The sequence below is a fragment of the Catharus ustulatus genome, chromosome 1 (assembly GCF_009819885.2).
Source record: "Catharus ustulatus isolate bCatUst1 chromosome 1, bCatUst1.pri.v2, whole genome shotgun sequence".
Classification (NCBI taxonomy): Eukaryota; Metazoa; Chordata; class Aves; order Passeriformes; family Turdidae; genus Catharus; species Catharus ustulatus.
The window spans coordinates 79,871,715-79,887,746 of record NC_046221.1 but is presented as its reverse complement, the minus strand read 5'-3'; the positions used below and the strand labels follow the sequence as shown (position 1 = coordinate 79,887,746).

The following is a 16,032-nucleotide window of genomic DNA, read 5'->3' as shown; positions in this document are numbered from 1 at the left end:
TAAGTTTAATAGTTGACTTCCCTTAGGTACTTCCGCTCATAGCTGAGTGCTTTACACTTATCTCTTTACTTCAGCACCAATAGTGTATGCCATAAATATTTAACTTAAAATTGTTTGGAATTCTTTGTACCAGTGAATTGTTTTGTGTCCAGTTCTGGCCCCTCAGTTTAGGAAGGACATTGAGACGCTTGAGCCTGTCCAGAGGAGGCAACGAGGCTGGGAGGGGCTTGGAACACAAACCCTGTGAGTAATGGCTGAGGGAGCTGGCGTTGTTTAGCCTGGAGAAAAGGAGACTCAGAGGTGACCTTATCACTCTCTACAGCTCCCTGAAAGGTATTTGTAGCCAGATGGGGTTGGTCTCTTTCACCAGGCAGCAGCTGACAGAACAAGAGGACACAGTCTCAAGCTGAACCAAGAGAAATGTAGGTTGGATATTAGGAAAAAGTTTTTTACAGAAAGAGTGATAAAGTACTGGAATAGTCTGCCCAGGGAGGTGGTGGAGAGACCATCCCTGGATGTGGGACTTGGTGCCATGGTCTAGTTGAGCTGTTAGGGCATGGGTTGGACTCGATGATCTTGAAGGTCTCTTTCAACCTAGTCATTCTGTGAATTCTGTGAAGTATTTCAGTTAGTTCATATGCAGAAAGTGTTTTATAGAATGTTATGATTTGCAGAGAGTGTATTGTTGGGACATTTAAGATGATGTTAAATGTGTATGCACTGGTACCCCATTTTTGGAAATTAGAACAAAAGCATTCTCTCAATTCTGTGCCTTTTATACATTTTCTTAACTTCTTGGCACTCTGATAGCATTTAAGGTTTTTGCGGAAGGAGAGACATCCACTTTAACATCTTGACTATGCAAGGGTTTGTAAAGATTTTTTTAAGATATAGTGCATAAAACCAGAAGTAATTAACTGATACAACTTACATGTGCACTGGGGTTCCCTAATCCTACTGACTTCATATCATCTCAGCTTCCTTGACATTTTAATTCTTTAAAATTTCATATTTCTCTAATTATCTTTTAAAAAATAAGATATTAAAAACCTGACAAGCATTTTCTATAAAAGAGCGTGAAAGAACATGGAATTAAAAATTAATTTACTGAATCTCAGGTTATGAATAAATGAAAAGCAATTCCTTTCCTTAGTTTTGTAGAACTGTTTACAAAATAACACCCCAATTATGTTAAAATTGTTTGATCACTCTTCAAAAATTGTCTTCAAATACTTTAATTATATATTTTAGGACAATTTTGTTACTAATTATATATTATGTTTTTTTTCTAAAATTTTCCTGGACATGTATTAATTATGTGATAGCAACATTTCAGCTACAAATACTTTAAATGAAAAAAATATACACTTGATATTCAATTTGGTATTAATTTAACATACAGCCATACATACATTGTCACATACAGATTATGTGTAGCAGCATGTTAAAGATCACATTTTCTGTCTACCCATTTTGGAAGTTAGGCTTGCATACAGACTGTCCAGCTTAGAACAAATGCCTACCTATTCAAGACAACTAATATTCAGCCAGTATGTGCTACAAATACAGAGAATTTCCTGGGGAGAAAAGTCAAACGCTGCCATGTTTTCCATGGTGTCAAAAAGTCAAATACTGCCCTCACTTCTGTTGATTTTACTAGTGAAAGGCATATAAAGACTAAGAGAGTTGCTAAGAGCAGAGTTTGGCTACAGGACTGCACGTCTGAGAATGAGCAGAGTCAGATGTTTGTTTTAGTTGTGGCAATAGGGTAGGAAGCATTGCCATGCACATGCTACGTGAGGAAGCTTTGCTAATTAGGTGTTATTCTTGTATGAATCAAGTCTCAGTTGTGACTAGTAGAAAATAATTTTTTTTCCAGTGGTCAGTTTTAGGCCCACTGTGCAGTATCAAGTTGTTTTTGATATACTGTCTAGATGTGTAGAAATTTAAAGTATAATCTTCCACACAAAAATTTCTATGCTGTCAAATGCATTCCATCACTTCATGTGCTTCCCTCTCCTGTGAGAAGAGAACATTTATTGATTTAGTCTGTCTTTCAGGAATGTAGGATACCTTTCCTGAAAACAATAAAACCCACAAAATTTTCATGTTGCCATATGCTGTGTCTCTTCCTCATCACTCTGCATGTAGAAGCTACACCAATTGTACTTTTAATGCAGACCTATCCAATCATACTGAATGATCTAAAACTCATTTATAATATGCACCTTTCAAAGTCCCATTGAGAGATTAATTTATATAACTCTGATAAATCTTTACATTTCCCCCAGAGGGTAAAGGGAAACTTGTGCACATTAATGTTGGACTTGCAAGCTAAGTATATCTGATAGTTATTAATTCTTTAGTTATGCAAGAGGTAAACTATAAACCTTCTTCTAAGACTTCTGGTTCAAGAAGGACTCAAGCTGACCTTGGCAGTGCCATTAATCATAAGTAGAGCTCAAAGAGATTGCATAGCACTGCAGAGACTTTGGAAGGAGAATATAAACATATAAACTTCGGGGGACATAAACCATGGTCTTACAAAATGTCCATGCCTTAGATCATCAGAAAAAAAGTCGTATTAAATAGTTTTGCAAGACATCTTCCTAGACATAATGCCTTGTGCATATCTGAACTTCTGTCATCTTCACAGCTACATTTAGGCATGGCTATGTACATAGAGAGTGGAAAAAAAAAGTACTGGTTTATATATTTATTCTGCTTCTGTATAAAATTTACCAAGAACAAAATTAAGAAAGTGTCCAGCCTCAAAAAGTTTTCTAAAATGTTTTCTGTTGGTGTGGCAGTGAAATACAGAGAAATTCTGAACTGTAGCAGATGATCAATGGAAAAATAAATATATTTATGATATCTATGCATATGGTGCCTACAGAATAACAATTTAACTGCAAAGAAAAGTGTTGTGGAGTTCTTTACCTATACTTCTTTAGTGATATTTGCAATGGAAAAGGTAAAGATACAATAATAGTCTTTAAAAACCATCTCCATTATTATGTTCTAGTAATAGTCTCATTTCAAAAGAAGAGGGAGAGACAAGGGAAATTTCCTTCACATCAAGGAATAGCTGCTTTCATTTTTTATTATTTTTGAAAAATGTAGTATTTGTATGAACATTTTAAATATTCATTGGTGTATACTAAGATAATTTCCTCTTTAATTTGGGCTTTACATCTTCAGAGTGAGCAATACCATTTTAAATTTAAATTTTCAGTGAAACTTTGAAAGAGGAAATATGATGTCTCAACATACTGTTTTTTTTTTTTAAAAAAGGACAACAAACATAACCCCCAAACACAATGTACACACCCCTCTCCTCCCCCACAGTTCTAGCCATTAGATACTCCAGGAAGTGATCTCATTTTTTTTTCTAAGAGAAGTCAGCATGATGCTATTGCTTCTTGTCTTAAAGTTCGTATTTGATTTACCATTCAGTTTTGTAACACCATCACAGCAGACAGTTTACCACTTAAATGATAAAAGTTTCAATAGGCACTTTAGTGGAATTACGAAAAAGCTACCACTCTTCCACCATGATGCCAGAAAGCTACCTTCTTTCTAAATCAGGTCAGTAAACTGCACCTTGTAGGCCTGAGCTTGTCTCAGTGTAATTCCAGAGTAACAAAATGACAACAACAAAAACCTGTGTATGTTACAGGATTTATCATTCTTTCACAAATCAAACCAAAACTGACGGTATGATAAATGTAGTAACTTGCTGGAAACAATTGCTGTCTTTTATAATCAAAGTAATTGTGTCTTATATAAAGCTTAGGTTTATCTTTTAAATTGTTGTTGGTTTCCTTTTCTTTTTGTTTCACTGCTGCAGTTGCACTTAAGTGACTTTGTCAGGGTTATAACTTTCTTCTCCAAACATATCTGCCAAGATCTTAAAGCGAGGTCCCCAGTCACTCAGATAGTCATAATCCTGATCTGCCTCTGTAGTGAGGGAGTCTATAGAGCTGAGAGACTCTGCAACAGATCCATTTCCTTCATAAGCATAGGTTGCCAAGGAGTCATAAGGGGGTGCAGATGGATCTATATCATTTTCCTTCAGCCTTTGATTAATGAAATCTCTTATGTCTGTGTTATCTTCCGCTGGTGGTCTGTGGCGTGTAAAACGCAAGGTCTCTGGTTTTATGTCCCTGCGTATTTTGTTATCTTCAATCACTTTGGGATTCCTCAGGGCTCCTATGTCAAAAGCCTGGGTGTCCTCTTCTCCACCTCCTTCATCATCATAATGGATAACATTATCTCTGATGTCTTCTTTAGAGGTCATCAGGGTGTCCTTTTTCTTCTGCCTCCGTAGTGCCACATACAGTACCACAATGACTGTAATGAGAGACAACTGAAGTTAGGACATGCACAGAAATAATTTAGTACTCTGATGACACATCATTATATCTTTCTTTGAAAGGCACAAGCAATCAAAGGGACTTCTGTTCTTAGAAAAGAGCAGTTCTTAGCAGTGCTCTAGCCTATGAAAAATTATCTGCTTTTTGACATGTGTCTAACTTTCCTAAGTACTTGCTGTACTGCTGGAGAAAGTATCAAATTTTCCTGCTGGCCTGCTTTGAAAACAAACAGAATTGAATAGGACTTCAGGTTTTTTTAGTTCAGAGAGACAGAGATGTGTTTTTTAAAAAAAATATTTTCCACAGCAAAATAGAGAAAAGAACCCTTAATTTACACTTTGAAGACAAGAATGAAAAACTAAACTAATAACACAACCCACAGAGTATTACAGAAAAAAAATGTAATTTTGAATAATAAATAATTTCAAACTTGGAATTTTTAAATACAGAAAAAATAATCCTACTCTAGCTTTTTATACAGTACACTTTGACCTCTTCAGGGATCTGATTCAAAAAATTACGTGTTACAAGGTTCTGGAGAGAAGAGGGGTCCAGGAGAGCTGGTTGATTTTCAAGTATCATGTTCTCCAAACTCAAGAGTGGTCCAAACTAAGGAGCAGGAAATCAAGAAAAGGCAGCAGGAGGCATGCATTGATTAATAAGAAGCTCTTGAGTAAACTCAGTGATAGAAAAAGAGACATCTAAGAGCTGTCAACAGCGACAGGTGAGGCAGAAGGAATGCACAGTGACAGTCTGAACACTCAGGAATGCAGTTAGGAAAGAGAAAGCCTAAAGCCTGCGTGATGCTGTCTCAGGAGGGACACGAAAGGTCAGCAAGAAGGGCTTGTACAAGTAAGACAGAAAAAATGGTAGGAAAAGTGGAGCAAAGGTGGGCCCACTGCTGAAAGGGGCAGGAGAGCTGTTGCCAAATGACGTGGAAAAGACCAACCTAAGTTAGCAACTTCTTTGACTCTGCATTTTTTGTAAAGTTGTCCTTCAGTAATTCTGTGTCTCTGAGACCAGAGGGAAAGTCTGGAATATGAAAGAACTTATCCTTGGTGGAAGAGGATTAGATTAGGGAATACTTGAACATACTGGACATATAAGTACATGAGATATGGTGAGACATATACATGGATGTTGAGGGGCATAAGAGTAGCAGGCATGCTACTGCTACACGTGTACTGCTACACATTTATAAAGGTAAACCTGTGCTAAACTCACCTGATAGCTTTCTACAATAAAGTGACTGGTTGATAAAGGGAGAAAAGTACAATAATTTTAACCTAACTTCAGCAAAACTTTTGATATTATATTTCATAAGAATCTTCCCAGAAAATTTCAGAATGTGTGAAATATACAAACAGATGGTGAGGTGGATTGCAAAACTGACAAGCTGCCATACTTTAAAAGCTGTGAGCATCATTTCAAAGACCAGAGGGAGGCCAGTCACTATTAAAGTAACTAGGATTTGTACTGGGATAACTTTTTAAAATATTTTCATAAATAGCCCTGATAGTGGGATTGAGTACACCCTCAGCAAGTTCTTAGGCAATAAAAAAGAGTGATTGTGCCACTGTTCAAAGGGATCTCATCAGGCTGAGGGAGTGGGCCAAAAGGAACTCCATGATGCTCAACGAAAAGAAATTCGAAGTTCTACACAGAGAGGAGTAACTGCATACATCAGATGCTGTTAGCCAGCTGACCAGAAAGCAATTTGATAGATGGGGCCTTGGGATCCTGGTGGACAAGAAGTTCACCATGAGCCATCAACATGCCCTTGTGTCAAAGATCAACAGCATTTGGGGACTGCATTAGGAGAAACAATGCTAGCAGGTCTAGTGAGATGGTCACTGCCATCTGCCCAGTTCTGCTTATGCACACTTGGAACTCTGGGCCCAGTCCTGGGCTCCTCTTTAGAAGACAGAAATAAAGTTAATCCAATGTACAACCACGAAGATGAATAGGGGATGGGAACATCTACCACACAAGGTGAGGCTGAGAGAGCCAGGTCTGTTCATTCTGGAGAATGTGCAGGGGGATCTTATCAATGTGAAAAAGTACCTGATGGATGGAAGTAAAGATAGAGCCAGGCTTTTCTGAGGGGTGACCTGTCACAGGACAAGAGGCAAGGGGCACAAACTAAAATGCAGGAAATTCCATTAAAATGTAAGAAAAAAAGGCTCCTTTATCACCAGGCTGTCGAGCAGTGGAATATGTTTCACAAAGTTGTGCGGTATCCATCCTGCTCTAGCTGGAATTATGTCAAAGGAGAGGATATCCTTCTTGATTAAAAAACCTGAAGTTTTTTGCTTAGTTGTGTTTTTGGTTTTGTTTTAAATTCTTCAGAATGGGTGTATTTGTGAATTTAACTGCTACTCCATGGAAAGTGTGACAATGTTAGCCATTCTTGTTCTGATTTGAAAAAAAAAATATTCTTGCAACATAATATTTTGATGCAGGGCCTGACTTTTACCCACTCTTTCTCAGAAGCTATTTATGTAACCATGAGCCTTTAGTAATTTATATCATTAACTGGATGCATCTGCATCAACCAAATGGAATGAGGTATCCACAGGTCATATTCTGTGTCAGGAGCTATTTTTGGGTATGCATTAGACTATCATGGGACCTTGGAAGCCATTAATATCAAAAGGAGGCGTAGGCCAGCATCTGTAAGACTCAGTCTGATTTCTGAAGCTCACATTGTGCCTGTGCAAGCTATAAAATTTGGTTTATATTGCTTAAGGCTATATAACAAATAAGATGCACTTTGGATACGCTGCATATAAGTATACAAATATAAGGTAAAACAAATAATGCTGTCTTATGAAAACAATGCCTTCCTGAAATAAAAAAAAAAAATCTTCCTGCGAAGATTTATATGGATGTGGCCAGTAACAGCCTATGTTACAATTATTTCCTCCTCTTCCATTTCTTCATTCTCCTTCTGCTTAAGTAGATATGAAGAATTAAACAAAATCTGTTACTGTCAGTAGTACTTGCCTACCTTAGTAATAATCTAAGAAATTAATCTTTCAAGAAAGATATTTGAAATAATTTCAGAGATAAACTGATGATTTGGGTTCCACTGAAAACTGATTCTCTTAATGCAGTAAGAGATATCGCATGGAATATCAGATTCATGGTCATGATCAGTGCTTTGGTGTATTCTTCTAGAAATAAACTGCCACATATTTTCCATGGTTTTGTCAAAAACTAGGTGAAGCTAGTGAGTAATCACAGTAAAGCATTTTGCAGGGCTTCATTAGAACTAACCTAGAAGTATAACAATACACAACAAGATTGCAATCAGAGCTCCTGTGCTCAGGCCAACTGGTAAGAAGATTGCTTCCACGTTGCAGGACTGGATGGTGCCTTCAGAATCACATCTGCAAACACGGATAGTCAAAGTGTTTGTGCTGCTCTGGACAGGGTAACTGCTGTCTTCTATTACTACTGGAAGAAAGTACAGCTCTTGCTGCCTTCTGCTGTAGCCATTTCTCCTGGTTTCAATCCCAGCTGTGTTGTCTGTAAAACATGACAGTCATTAGCAGACTTTTAATGTGTACTTCATTGCGTACTGTAGCTTGTATCACATTCCATATTAGACTGTTTTTTCATATTTGAAACTTGTGAATGACATGCACTACGTAATTGCCATGTTTTGACATTACAAAAGGTATTGTATTCTGACTGGTACAGTGTTTTTCTTTTGCAGAGCCTTAAACAATATTCCTTTTCTTGAAAACCTTTTAACAGCTGAAATTTCTAAGAAGATAAAAATAACTAAAAAAGCCCCAAAAAATATTACAAGTATGATTCTGAAACTTTTTCAAGATTTTTTTTTCTCCTGATCTCCTCACATTCCAAGCCTGTGGTTCAAAGGATTTTGATTGCATATGAATTTAGAATCATGTCCCTATCAATAAAATATTTTCCTTAAAAATACAAAGTAGTATACCTGGACAATAAACAATCCTTTTAGCTTTCCTACCCCTTTAAAATAACTAGGGAAATTAACTGAGTACTTGAAAATCATTATTAGTCAATACTGATTAGTCCACTTCTAGACTTTGTCATTTCTTCCCAGTTAGTTACTGCTGATTTTCCTGAATCAAACAAAGTAGCAAGGAAATGATATTAAGATTAAAATAATTACATTAAAAGCAGAACCAAAATTAATTTGGCAGGGAGTTAATGAGATGACAGAACTAAATGAAAGAAACCGGCTCCAATTACCATTTTCCCATCTCATCCATATTTTTATTATACTTTTTATGAGATGTCACATGATGGTTTTCATGCCTCGAAGGTTTGTTATGACATAGAAGGATTGAGGACTCTGAATTTCATGTCAAGTACTGGTGTGGAGTTCTGATTGAGGACAATAAGAAGGAACCCTAAATATCTACAATTCGATTTGTTATGATTAGACACCATTGAGAAGGCATATAGCTAAAAAAGAAGATTCACACACTTCCCTTTTATCAAACTCAAACATGGACAGGTCAAGTTCAGTTACACTATGTTTTGAAAAGGAAAATAGTTTCAGAATTGTTTGAATCAAACCAACTTCCATCTTTAGCTTTTTCTTTCTCTCTATGATTAATCGCCTGCACTATATAAAAAGTTTAAGAACTAATTTGAAGACATTCAGTTTAATCTGATTTCTATTATTTTTCCATATTTCTATTATCAGAATTATTTATATTATTTTATTTTTTTCTTCTAATTGAAACACTGAAAACCACTTTAATAGCTTACAATGCAACTAAATGACTTTTCATCCTCCTTTGAGGAGAATCAATAAGCTCAACCTCTTACCTCCTTGATTTTGAACACTTTTTGTTGCTCTTTTATGACCCTTTTCAATTGTTCAAAGTTCACAGACAGATGTTTGAACTCTACACAGAATAGAGAAGCTTCGATAGTTTCTGGTTCTTCAGATTCTTGGCAATAAATTAATTTATAGGATATGTGCGAGAAAAGGAAACAGCTCTTACATGAGCAATGGAGTGTACTCCACATGGAAGCTACCCACAAGAGAGCAGAGTGGGGCCAGCAAAGCAGGAAGAGGGAGATCTGCAGTCGCTCTGGAAGCACTGTGCCAGGATATCACCTCTATTAACACAGTTGATTGATCTCAGTTCTGCTGAAAGGCAAACTTAAGCTTCTGTTTCTCTCTAGTCCTTGTTACCTTCTGAAGTATGAGACCTGGATTCTTTTGGGTGCAGCACAAGAATGTTACACCTACTTAAGTATCAGACCACCCATGATTTTCAGTTGTATGGAATAACACTGGAATTAGGATTTCTTGATTTATTTACTTGTAAAAAAAATTTACTTGTAAAAGCATTAATTGTAACACAGTGAGCAACACTGTGTCCTCAAAAAATAGAAAAAATTCCCTTCAGAAAGTACCTGCTTGTTACTAACATAATTGCTATCTTAAAAGAAAATGGTGCTTGTTTTTGAAAGGTTTCTGTAGTGAAAATAAGGCTGTGCTATTGCACCTCTAAATTCTGCACAGAGCAGACCTTCCTCCACCTTTTTGCCAAACAAAAGGCAGAAAATATTTCAAGACAGGGATTTCATTTGAACAGATTTTCTAATATCTATGCAAATTATCGATAATGAAATAAGGTTTTTATGGGGTTTTTTTGTTCCTTAAATAGTAAGAAATAGTAAGAAATAGCATACTTATTTTTTATTTTTCTTTTTTTTCCCTAATTGTTTATAAATGCTTTTAAATGTTATATCTTGGAGGTTTCCACATTTTATCGGAATATTGTCCTTGTTTTTATACAGTAGTGAAGCTTCATTAACAGATCACTGAGATCCAAAGTCATCTCAGTGTCAACATTACTGGTTTAAAGAGCGAAATTTAATTATCTAATAATATTTGAAAAATTTCCTCACCAAACTCACATGCAAAGCACACATTACAAAAGCCGTAATTACTGTATAGATTTAATAAGTTTATAGATTCTTTTGATTAATTAAATATGTTAAAATTACCTGCGAAGACTTCTATTTAAAGCAGAAGTTTGTAATTATGAAAAACACCCACCCAAAACAAAGAAACAAAGAAAGAAAGAAAGAAAGAAACAAACAAACAAACAAACAAACACAACAAAAAAACAAACCTCAGTGAAGTTAAAGCATTTTTAGGAAACAGACAAGGAAAAAAAAAAAAGAAATTAAAGCCCTTACATTAAAGAAATCTTAAAAAAAAAAAAAAATTAAGGTATTTAGAAATACATAGTATTTATGTTCTAAGACTATATAATTGAGACGATGCTACCCGTATGGGCCTTGAAATATGTTCCAGAGGAGAGTAATGTCCTAATCTTCCAAGAACAGAAGTACAGGAACTTGGATCTGTTGTAAAGTCATCCTTCATATTCATTGAGCTGTCAGTCTTAAGAAAACTGTTTGAATGCCCTTTGATAAAATGCTTTGGATCTATATTTTTGGTTTTATAAGATACTATTATTCATGTCTACAGGATTATGAATGGTCTCACTATATTCCCTATTTACAAATCCTTAAATGAAGTTTCTTGCTCATCTCTTCAATCCCTCCATCTATCTATGACACACAAAGATAAAAGTCACTATTAAGTTTGGAAATAAACCATTTTCATTGTATCGGCTTCACAGGAGAGCTATACATAAAGAGAAAAGAAGTACAGTTTGTTTTTTGTTTTTTCAAATTTGTTTCTTCCTGAAGTTTCTTTGGGATTAATTGTTGTTATGTTGTTGGCTTTAGTTTTCTTTTACACAACAATGTCAATAGTACACAGCTTCAAAAATTATCTGGGCCATATACATAATTTAAATAATAAAAAAAAAAAAAAGTTTTTGCAAATTTATTTGATTTGGTGTATTATTAATTTCTAGTACTTTTAAGGGCTTGAGTCTTGAGTCATTTAATTTCTAAGAAAAGAACCTTTACCTTACCATCAATGTAACCTCAAATTTAAATTGAAAACAGTAATTAAAAAAATTAAGAATTTTATACTTCTTTAGACAGTGATGCATATGACCTGCACAGACAAATGTTTTTGAACTTTGTTAGATGGCATTAGGTATTCTTTCTTTGAAGTGTAATGTAAGTCCTTTTATATTAAAAGCTTATCACAATTATTTAAATCTGGTTCTTTCAAATACTTCTTTTTATGTTATTTGATTAAAGTACTTAATGGTGAAAATTACTACAGTTTATTTTGTTTCAGTTATGTCTGCTCACAAGACTACATCCTTGAAGATGCTAGCAGTAGGAAAAAAAATCAATTTTTTTTGTCTTGGTTTGTTCTTCACCATCTAACAAAAAAGTTTAAGTTAATAAAGAAAAAAAATTCAGTTATGACAAAAATTGGAAGAAAAATCAAGGATGTGAGTTGTATAAATGTCCAAATTATTAAGGGTGTTGTACTTCAGCAACACTGTCCACATTTACATCTCACTCTTCTGCAGGTCTATGTATCCTCAAGAAAGCACAATATCTAGGTACTTTGAAAATGGTTAGCAATGTCATAGTATTTAAACAAGACAGCAATAGTGCCTTGTTTAAAGGTATACCTGCATTGGCATATGGATTCTTCCTGAGATACTGAATGATAAAAGGAAGAAAATAAAACAGGTAGCAGTGTTTTTGAAGGCCTGTAGGGAAATCTCAGCCTTTGGTGTTCTGACAATTCCTGCCCCTAAAAATAAGAAAAGGTGCAAGACCTGAATTTATATTAATATAAGTCCCAGAGAGTTTAGCAATTAGAAATGTCAAAGAAAAATGTTAGCTCTGTAGACACAACTGTAATTGAAAGTAAGCACTTTTTTCATTGTAACTACAGTATGCTGCTCTGAAAGAGAGTAACCAACTTACTTCTGTAGTCATGGACTGTGAAGTTTGGTTTGTTGGAAGCCTCAGATGACAGTTTGAAGGAAAACCTTTGCCCAGCTGGTGACAAATCTTTATCTGCTGCAGTGATGGTCTGGATCACCTGAAACCAGATTAATTCTGAAGTCAGTTCACTCTTCTAAAAGAAGCAGTTTTGTAGAAGTGCAAAGTGAACATCAAACAAAACTTTTGAAAGTGAAATTTTGCTGGATTACTGTCATTCCCTCAATACACTGGAAGTCTGAATTCTGTAACCACCAGAGAACTCAGAGAAGATCTTGCTTTGACATATCTGATGAAATCAGAAATATTTATTGTATATTCATGGTATTTAATAATTATTGTTTATATTAAAATGCTAGTGATGGCTTTCGGTTGAATGGTTATGCTTCACTTTATCTGCTACTACTTCTGTCACAGTTACAACCCTTTAAGAAAGGGATTCTTTCTCCTCTCATAGCTATAAAATGCACAGTAAAGGGAGGCTCAGGCCCATATAATTGGAGAAAATTTAAAAAAATAGACTGCAAATAGACAATAAAAGTCAACATACAGAATTCCAATATGTATTTCCAACACAGACATTTTGATTTTAGAATAATTCTGTTCATGATGTCATTTTTAAACCCAAAAATGTATACTACTATAAATAATAAAGAAAGAAAAAGCAAAAGACCAAGCATTAAAAATTTGAAATACCTGTCCTGGCTTGGCATTTTCACATACAGATGTCTCATATGGAACTGAAATTTCAGGAGGAAACTCGTTGACATCCAAAACATTTATTATTACATTGACTTTGCTGGTTAATAGTGGGTTACCTATAAATAATTTTAGAAAAAAAGCATTATGTTTGTTGTTATCACCAGTATCACGATCTCAGTACTGTGATTCGCAAAACCCCTTGATTTCCATTAATTTCTGATTTGAACCAAGAAGCAAACAGAACCAACTTCTTGTCAATTTGTACCAGACTTTGATCCATTACTCTTCATGGGTTAAGGAATCAATTAGTGTGATTATATTTATCAGACCATAAATGAGTAAAAAAAAGTGAAGTTGTATCTCTTAATAAGGATGAAAACTTTTCTGACAGCACTTTTCATTAAGCCTGTGGAAAACACTTTCAATGATTAAAACTGAATTATGTTTTCCACAACTAATGCAGAAAATTAGTATTTATTGCCTAGTCATTGTTTACATCTTAAAAATATCAAGGAGGCAAGCACAGCATACCAATTTTGAGGATGGAGGGAGAAAGATATCAAAAAAACCAAAGTCTTACTGAAAGCCATACAGAGTCAGTGTTAACTTAAGCAGTGAAACATTCACAGCTAACATTCACAGCTAACATTCAACTATGTTAGCTATGTTATGTTGTGGAAGGCATTTCTTTAACTGCAAAAGTATCTGCAGGCAGCAAATACTTTTGTGCAAAATAAATGTTAAACAGTATGCACCATGTTTTTTGCCACTGTCCTTTCTCTACAGATAATCTTCATCAGTGACTAGATGCATTTCATAAACAAGTTTACTTGCAAATGCAATGTCTGACAAAACAGAGACACTAGTCAACACAAAGCAGATAATGTTCTCTTTTACTTTATGCTGAGACATCCTGCATAATAGCAAGTGTATGAAAAATAGTATAGCTGGTGAGTCAGCAGTATAATTATTTTGTTCTTTTTTACTTGAGTGGTAGAAACAGTTAACTACCGAAAAAATCTATGTTATAAATCAGGATGGTGGAGAATGACAACGTCAGACCATGTTAAAGTACAAGAGTTGCCTTGAATCTTCGGGAATAAATCATAGAATTATAAAATGACTTCTTTGGGAAGGAACTTTAAAGATCATCTAGTTCCAAGCCCCCTGACACATGCAGAGACATCTTCCACTAGACCAGACACTTCCAGACATGGGGCACCCACAACTGCTCTGGGCAACCTGTGCCAGTGCCTCAGCACCCTCACTGTGAAGAATTTCTACTTCATTTCCAATCCAAATCTACTCTCAGTTTGAAGCCATTCCCCCTTTTCCTGTCACTGCATGCTGCTGTCAGTCTAGCATTCTTGTAGGCTCCCTTCAGGTACTGGAAGGCCACAAATAGGTCATTCCAGAGAATTCTCTTCTCCAGGCTATAAAAGATCAATTATCTCAGTCTGTCTTCTTAGGATACATGCTCCAGCCTTCTGATCATCTTCATGGCCCTCAATGGACTCTTCAAATTATTTGCATTGGGTACTTGCTTTGCAGTTTGTATAATCCTTTTCATTTTTTTTGTTTTTGTTTTTTATTAAGACAGTAAGAGGCAAAGTCTCTTCACATTGTCAATGTAAAAATTTTGCAAGATTTCTTCCTTATTCTTAGGAACTACTAAATGCAGTAGTAGTTTCAGGAGACCTCTGTCAAAACCAAAGGTATTCTCCCCAATGACTTCCTAGTTACATAGCTGCAAGATGAGCTTTGTTTTACCTATTTAGAAGTAATATATAAACTGACCATGCTATAAACATAGCTTGGAATCTAGAAGACAACAAAAATGCAGTACTCAGATCATGCATTTGTAGTCCCTACCCATGAATTTAATTGAGAAATACTTAATATTTAATAGAGAAAATATATAATGACATGTCTTTGAATTCTCATTCATTTCCAATTCAACATCATGCCTACTTGCAGAATGTCTCTGTGGAGAAAGGCATTGTGCAGTACAGAAGATGCAGCTTGATCTAGCAGTGCGGAATTAGACGTGCATTCCTTAGGTGCCTGAAGAGCTGGAAGAAATCTAGATCACTTGTTCACAATTGAATTGGTTCCTTTGTATAATAAGAAATTAAAAAAAAAAACCTAAGAAGTTATTTTATTCAGTAGAGGGCAAGACCTCTATAAAGAGATCAGAAAATCCCTGAACAGGTCAAATTCACACAGTAGCTGGGAGAAACAACCTGACCTAAAACTTCCCTCCTAGCAGTACTCACTGAAAAGGACAAATCAACTCACATGGAGTAACTCAGTTTTGCTTTAGAAATTTTTGTGTGTGTGTTCAGTTTAACAGATTAATGCATTACCACCACAATACAGGCATAGATGCTAATTTTCTTTTAGGAATATGTTCTCAATGCCTTTCCAATAAAACAGTGAATGTACAGTAATTTCACGAATACAAGCCACAGCAATTTGACAAAAATTTTGGTGGAAACCTGGAAGTGCAGCTAATACTCGGGGGCGGCTAATATGTGAATAATTTTCTGACATTTACAACCCCAGACGTGCCAGCCAGGGCGCTGAGCTAAGCACCTGCCTGTAAAAACCGGCATTTCGCGATTGTTACAAAGTGTTACTCTGTTGCCCTGGCTCCCTGCAGGCAGCACGAGGGGCGGGGAGAGAGGCAGGAGAGCTCTCTTCTTCCCTCCTCTGCCGCAGCCCGGGGGAGAGACGGGGGGCCCTGCGCCGCCATTGCCCCGGCTCGGGGAGGAGGGAGGGGGACTCTGCCCCCGCCCTCCACCGCCGTGGCGGGAACAGGGGGTGCTCCGCGCCCGGCCGGCGCCGCGGCGGGAGCGGGGCTGGGGCGAGCGAACCCAGAGGTGGCGGCCAACCCCGAGCGGCACCGCCAAGCTGGGCCACCTGGCCCCGTCGGCAGCCCCTAGCGGGCCGAGCCTGCACAGCCTTAGCTGAGCCAGTAAACCCCCCGCCATGCCACGGTTCTGTTAGTATTTGGCAACTTTGTTGCACGTGGGTCCTCGCTGTGAAC

The 16,032-nt window shown here is 36.4% G+C and overlaps 1 protein-coding gene across 5 annotated transcripts in view; it reads right to left on the bottom strand.

The window, feature by feature from the left end:
* Window positions 1-2,020: 2,020 nt before the first annotated feature.
* Window positions 2,021-16,032, bottom strand: part of CDH12 (cadherin 12) — an 829,389-nt gene continuing 815,377 nt past the window's right edge. For 4 of the 5 annotated variants that reach the window (XM_033063831.1, XM_033063813.1, XM_033063823.2 and 1 more), the window contains 4 exons: window positions 12,978-13,099; window positions 12,264-12,381; window positions 7,656-7,907; window positions 2,021-4,353 (listed from right to left, as the gene is read on the bottom strand). In XM_033063831.1, the coding sequence (XP_032919722.1) occupies window positions 3,857-4,353; window positions 7,656-7,907; window positions 12,264-12,381; window positions 12,978-13,099 (989 nt within the window). In that variant the 3' untranslated portion in view covers window positions 2,021-3,856. Of the gene's footprint in view, window positions 4,354-7,655; window positions 7,908-11,914; window positions 12,088-12,263; window positions 12,382-12,977; window positions 13,100-16,032 lie in introns of those variants that run through there. The other variant, XM_033063839.2, reaches the window with a different exon arrangement.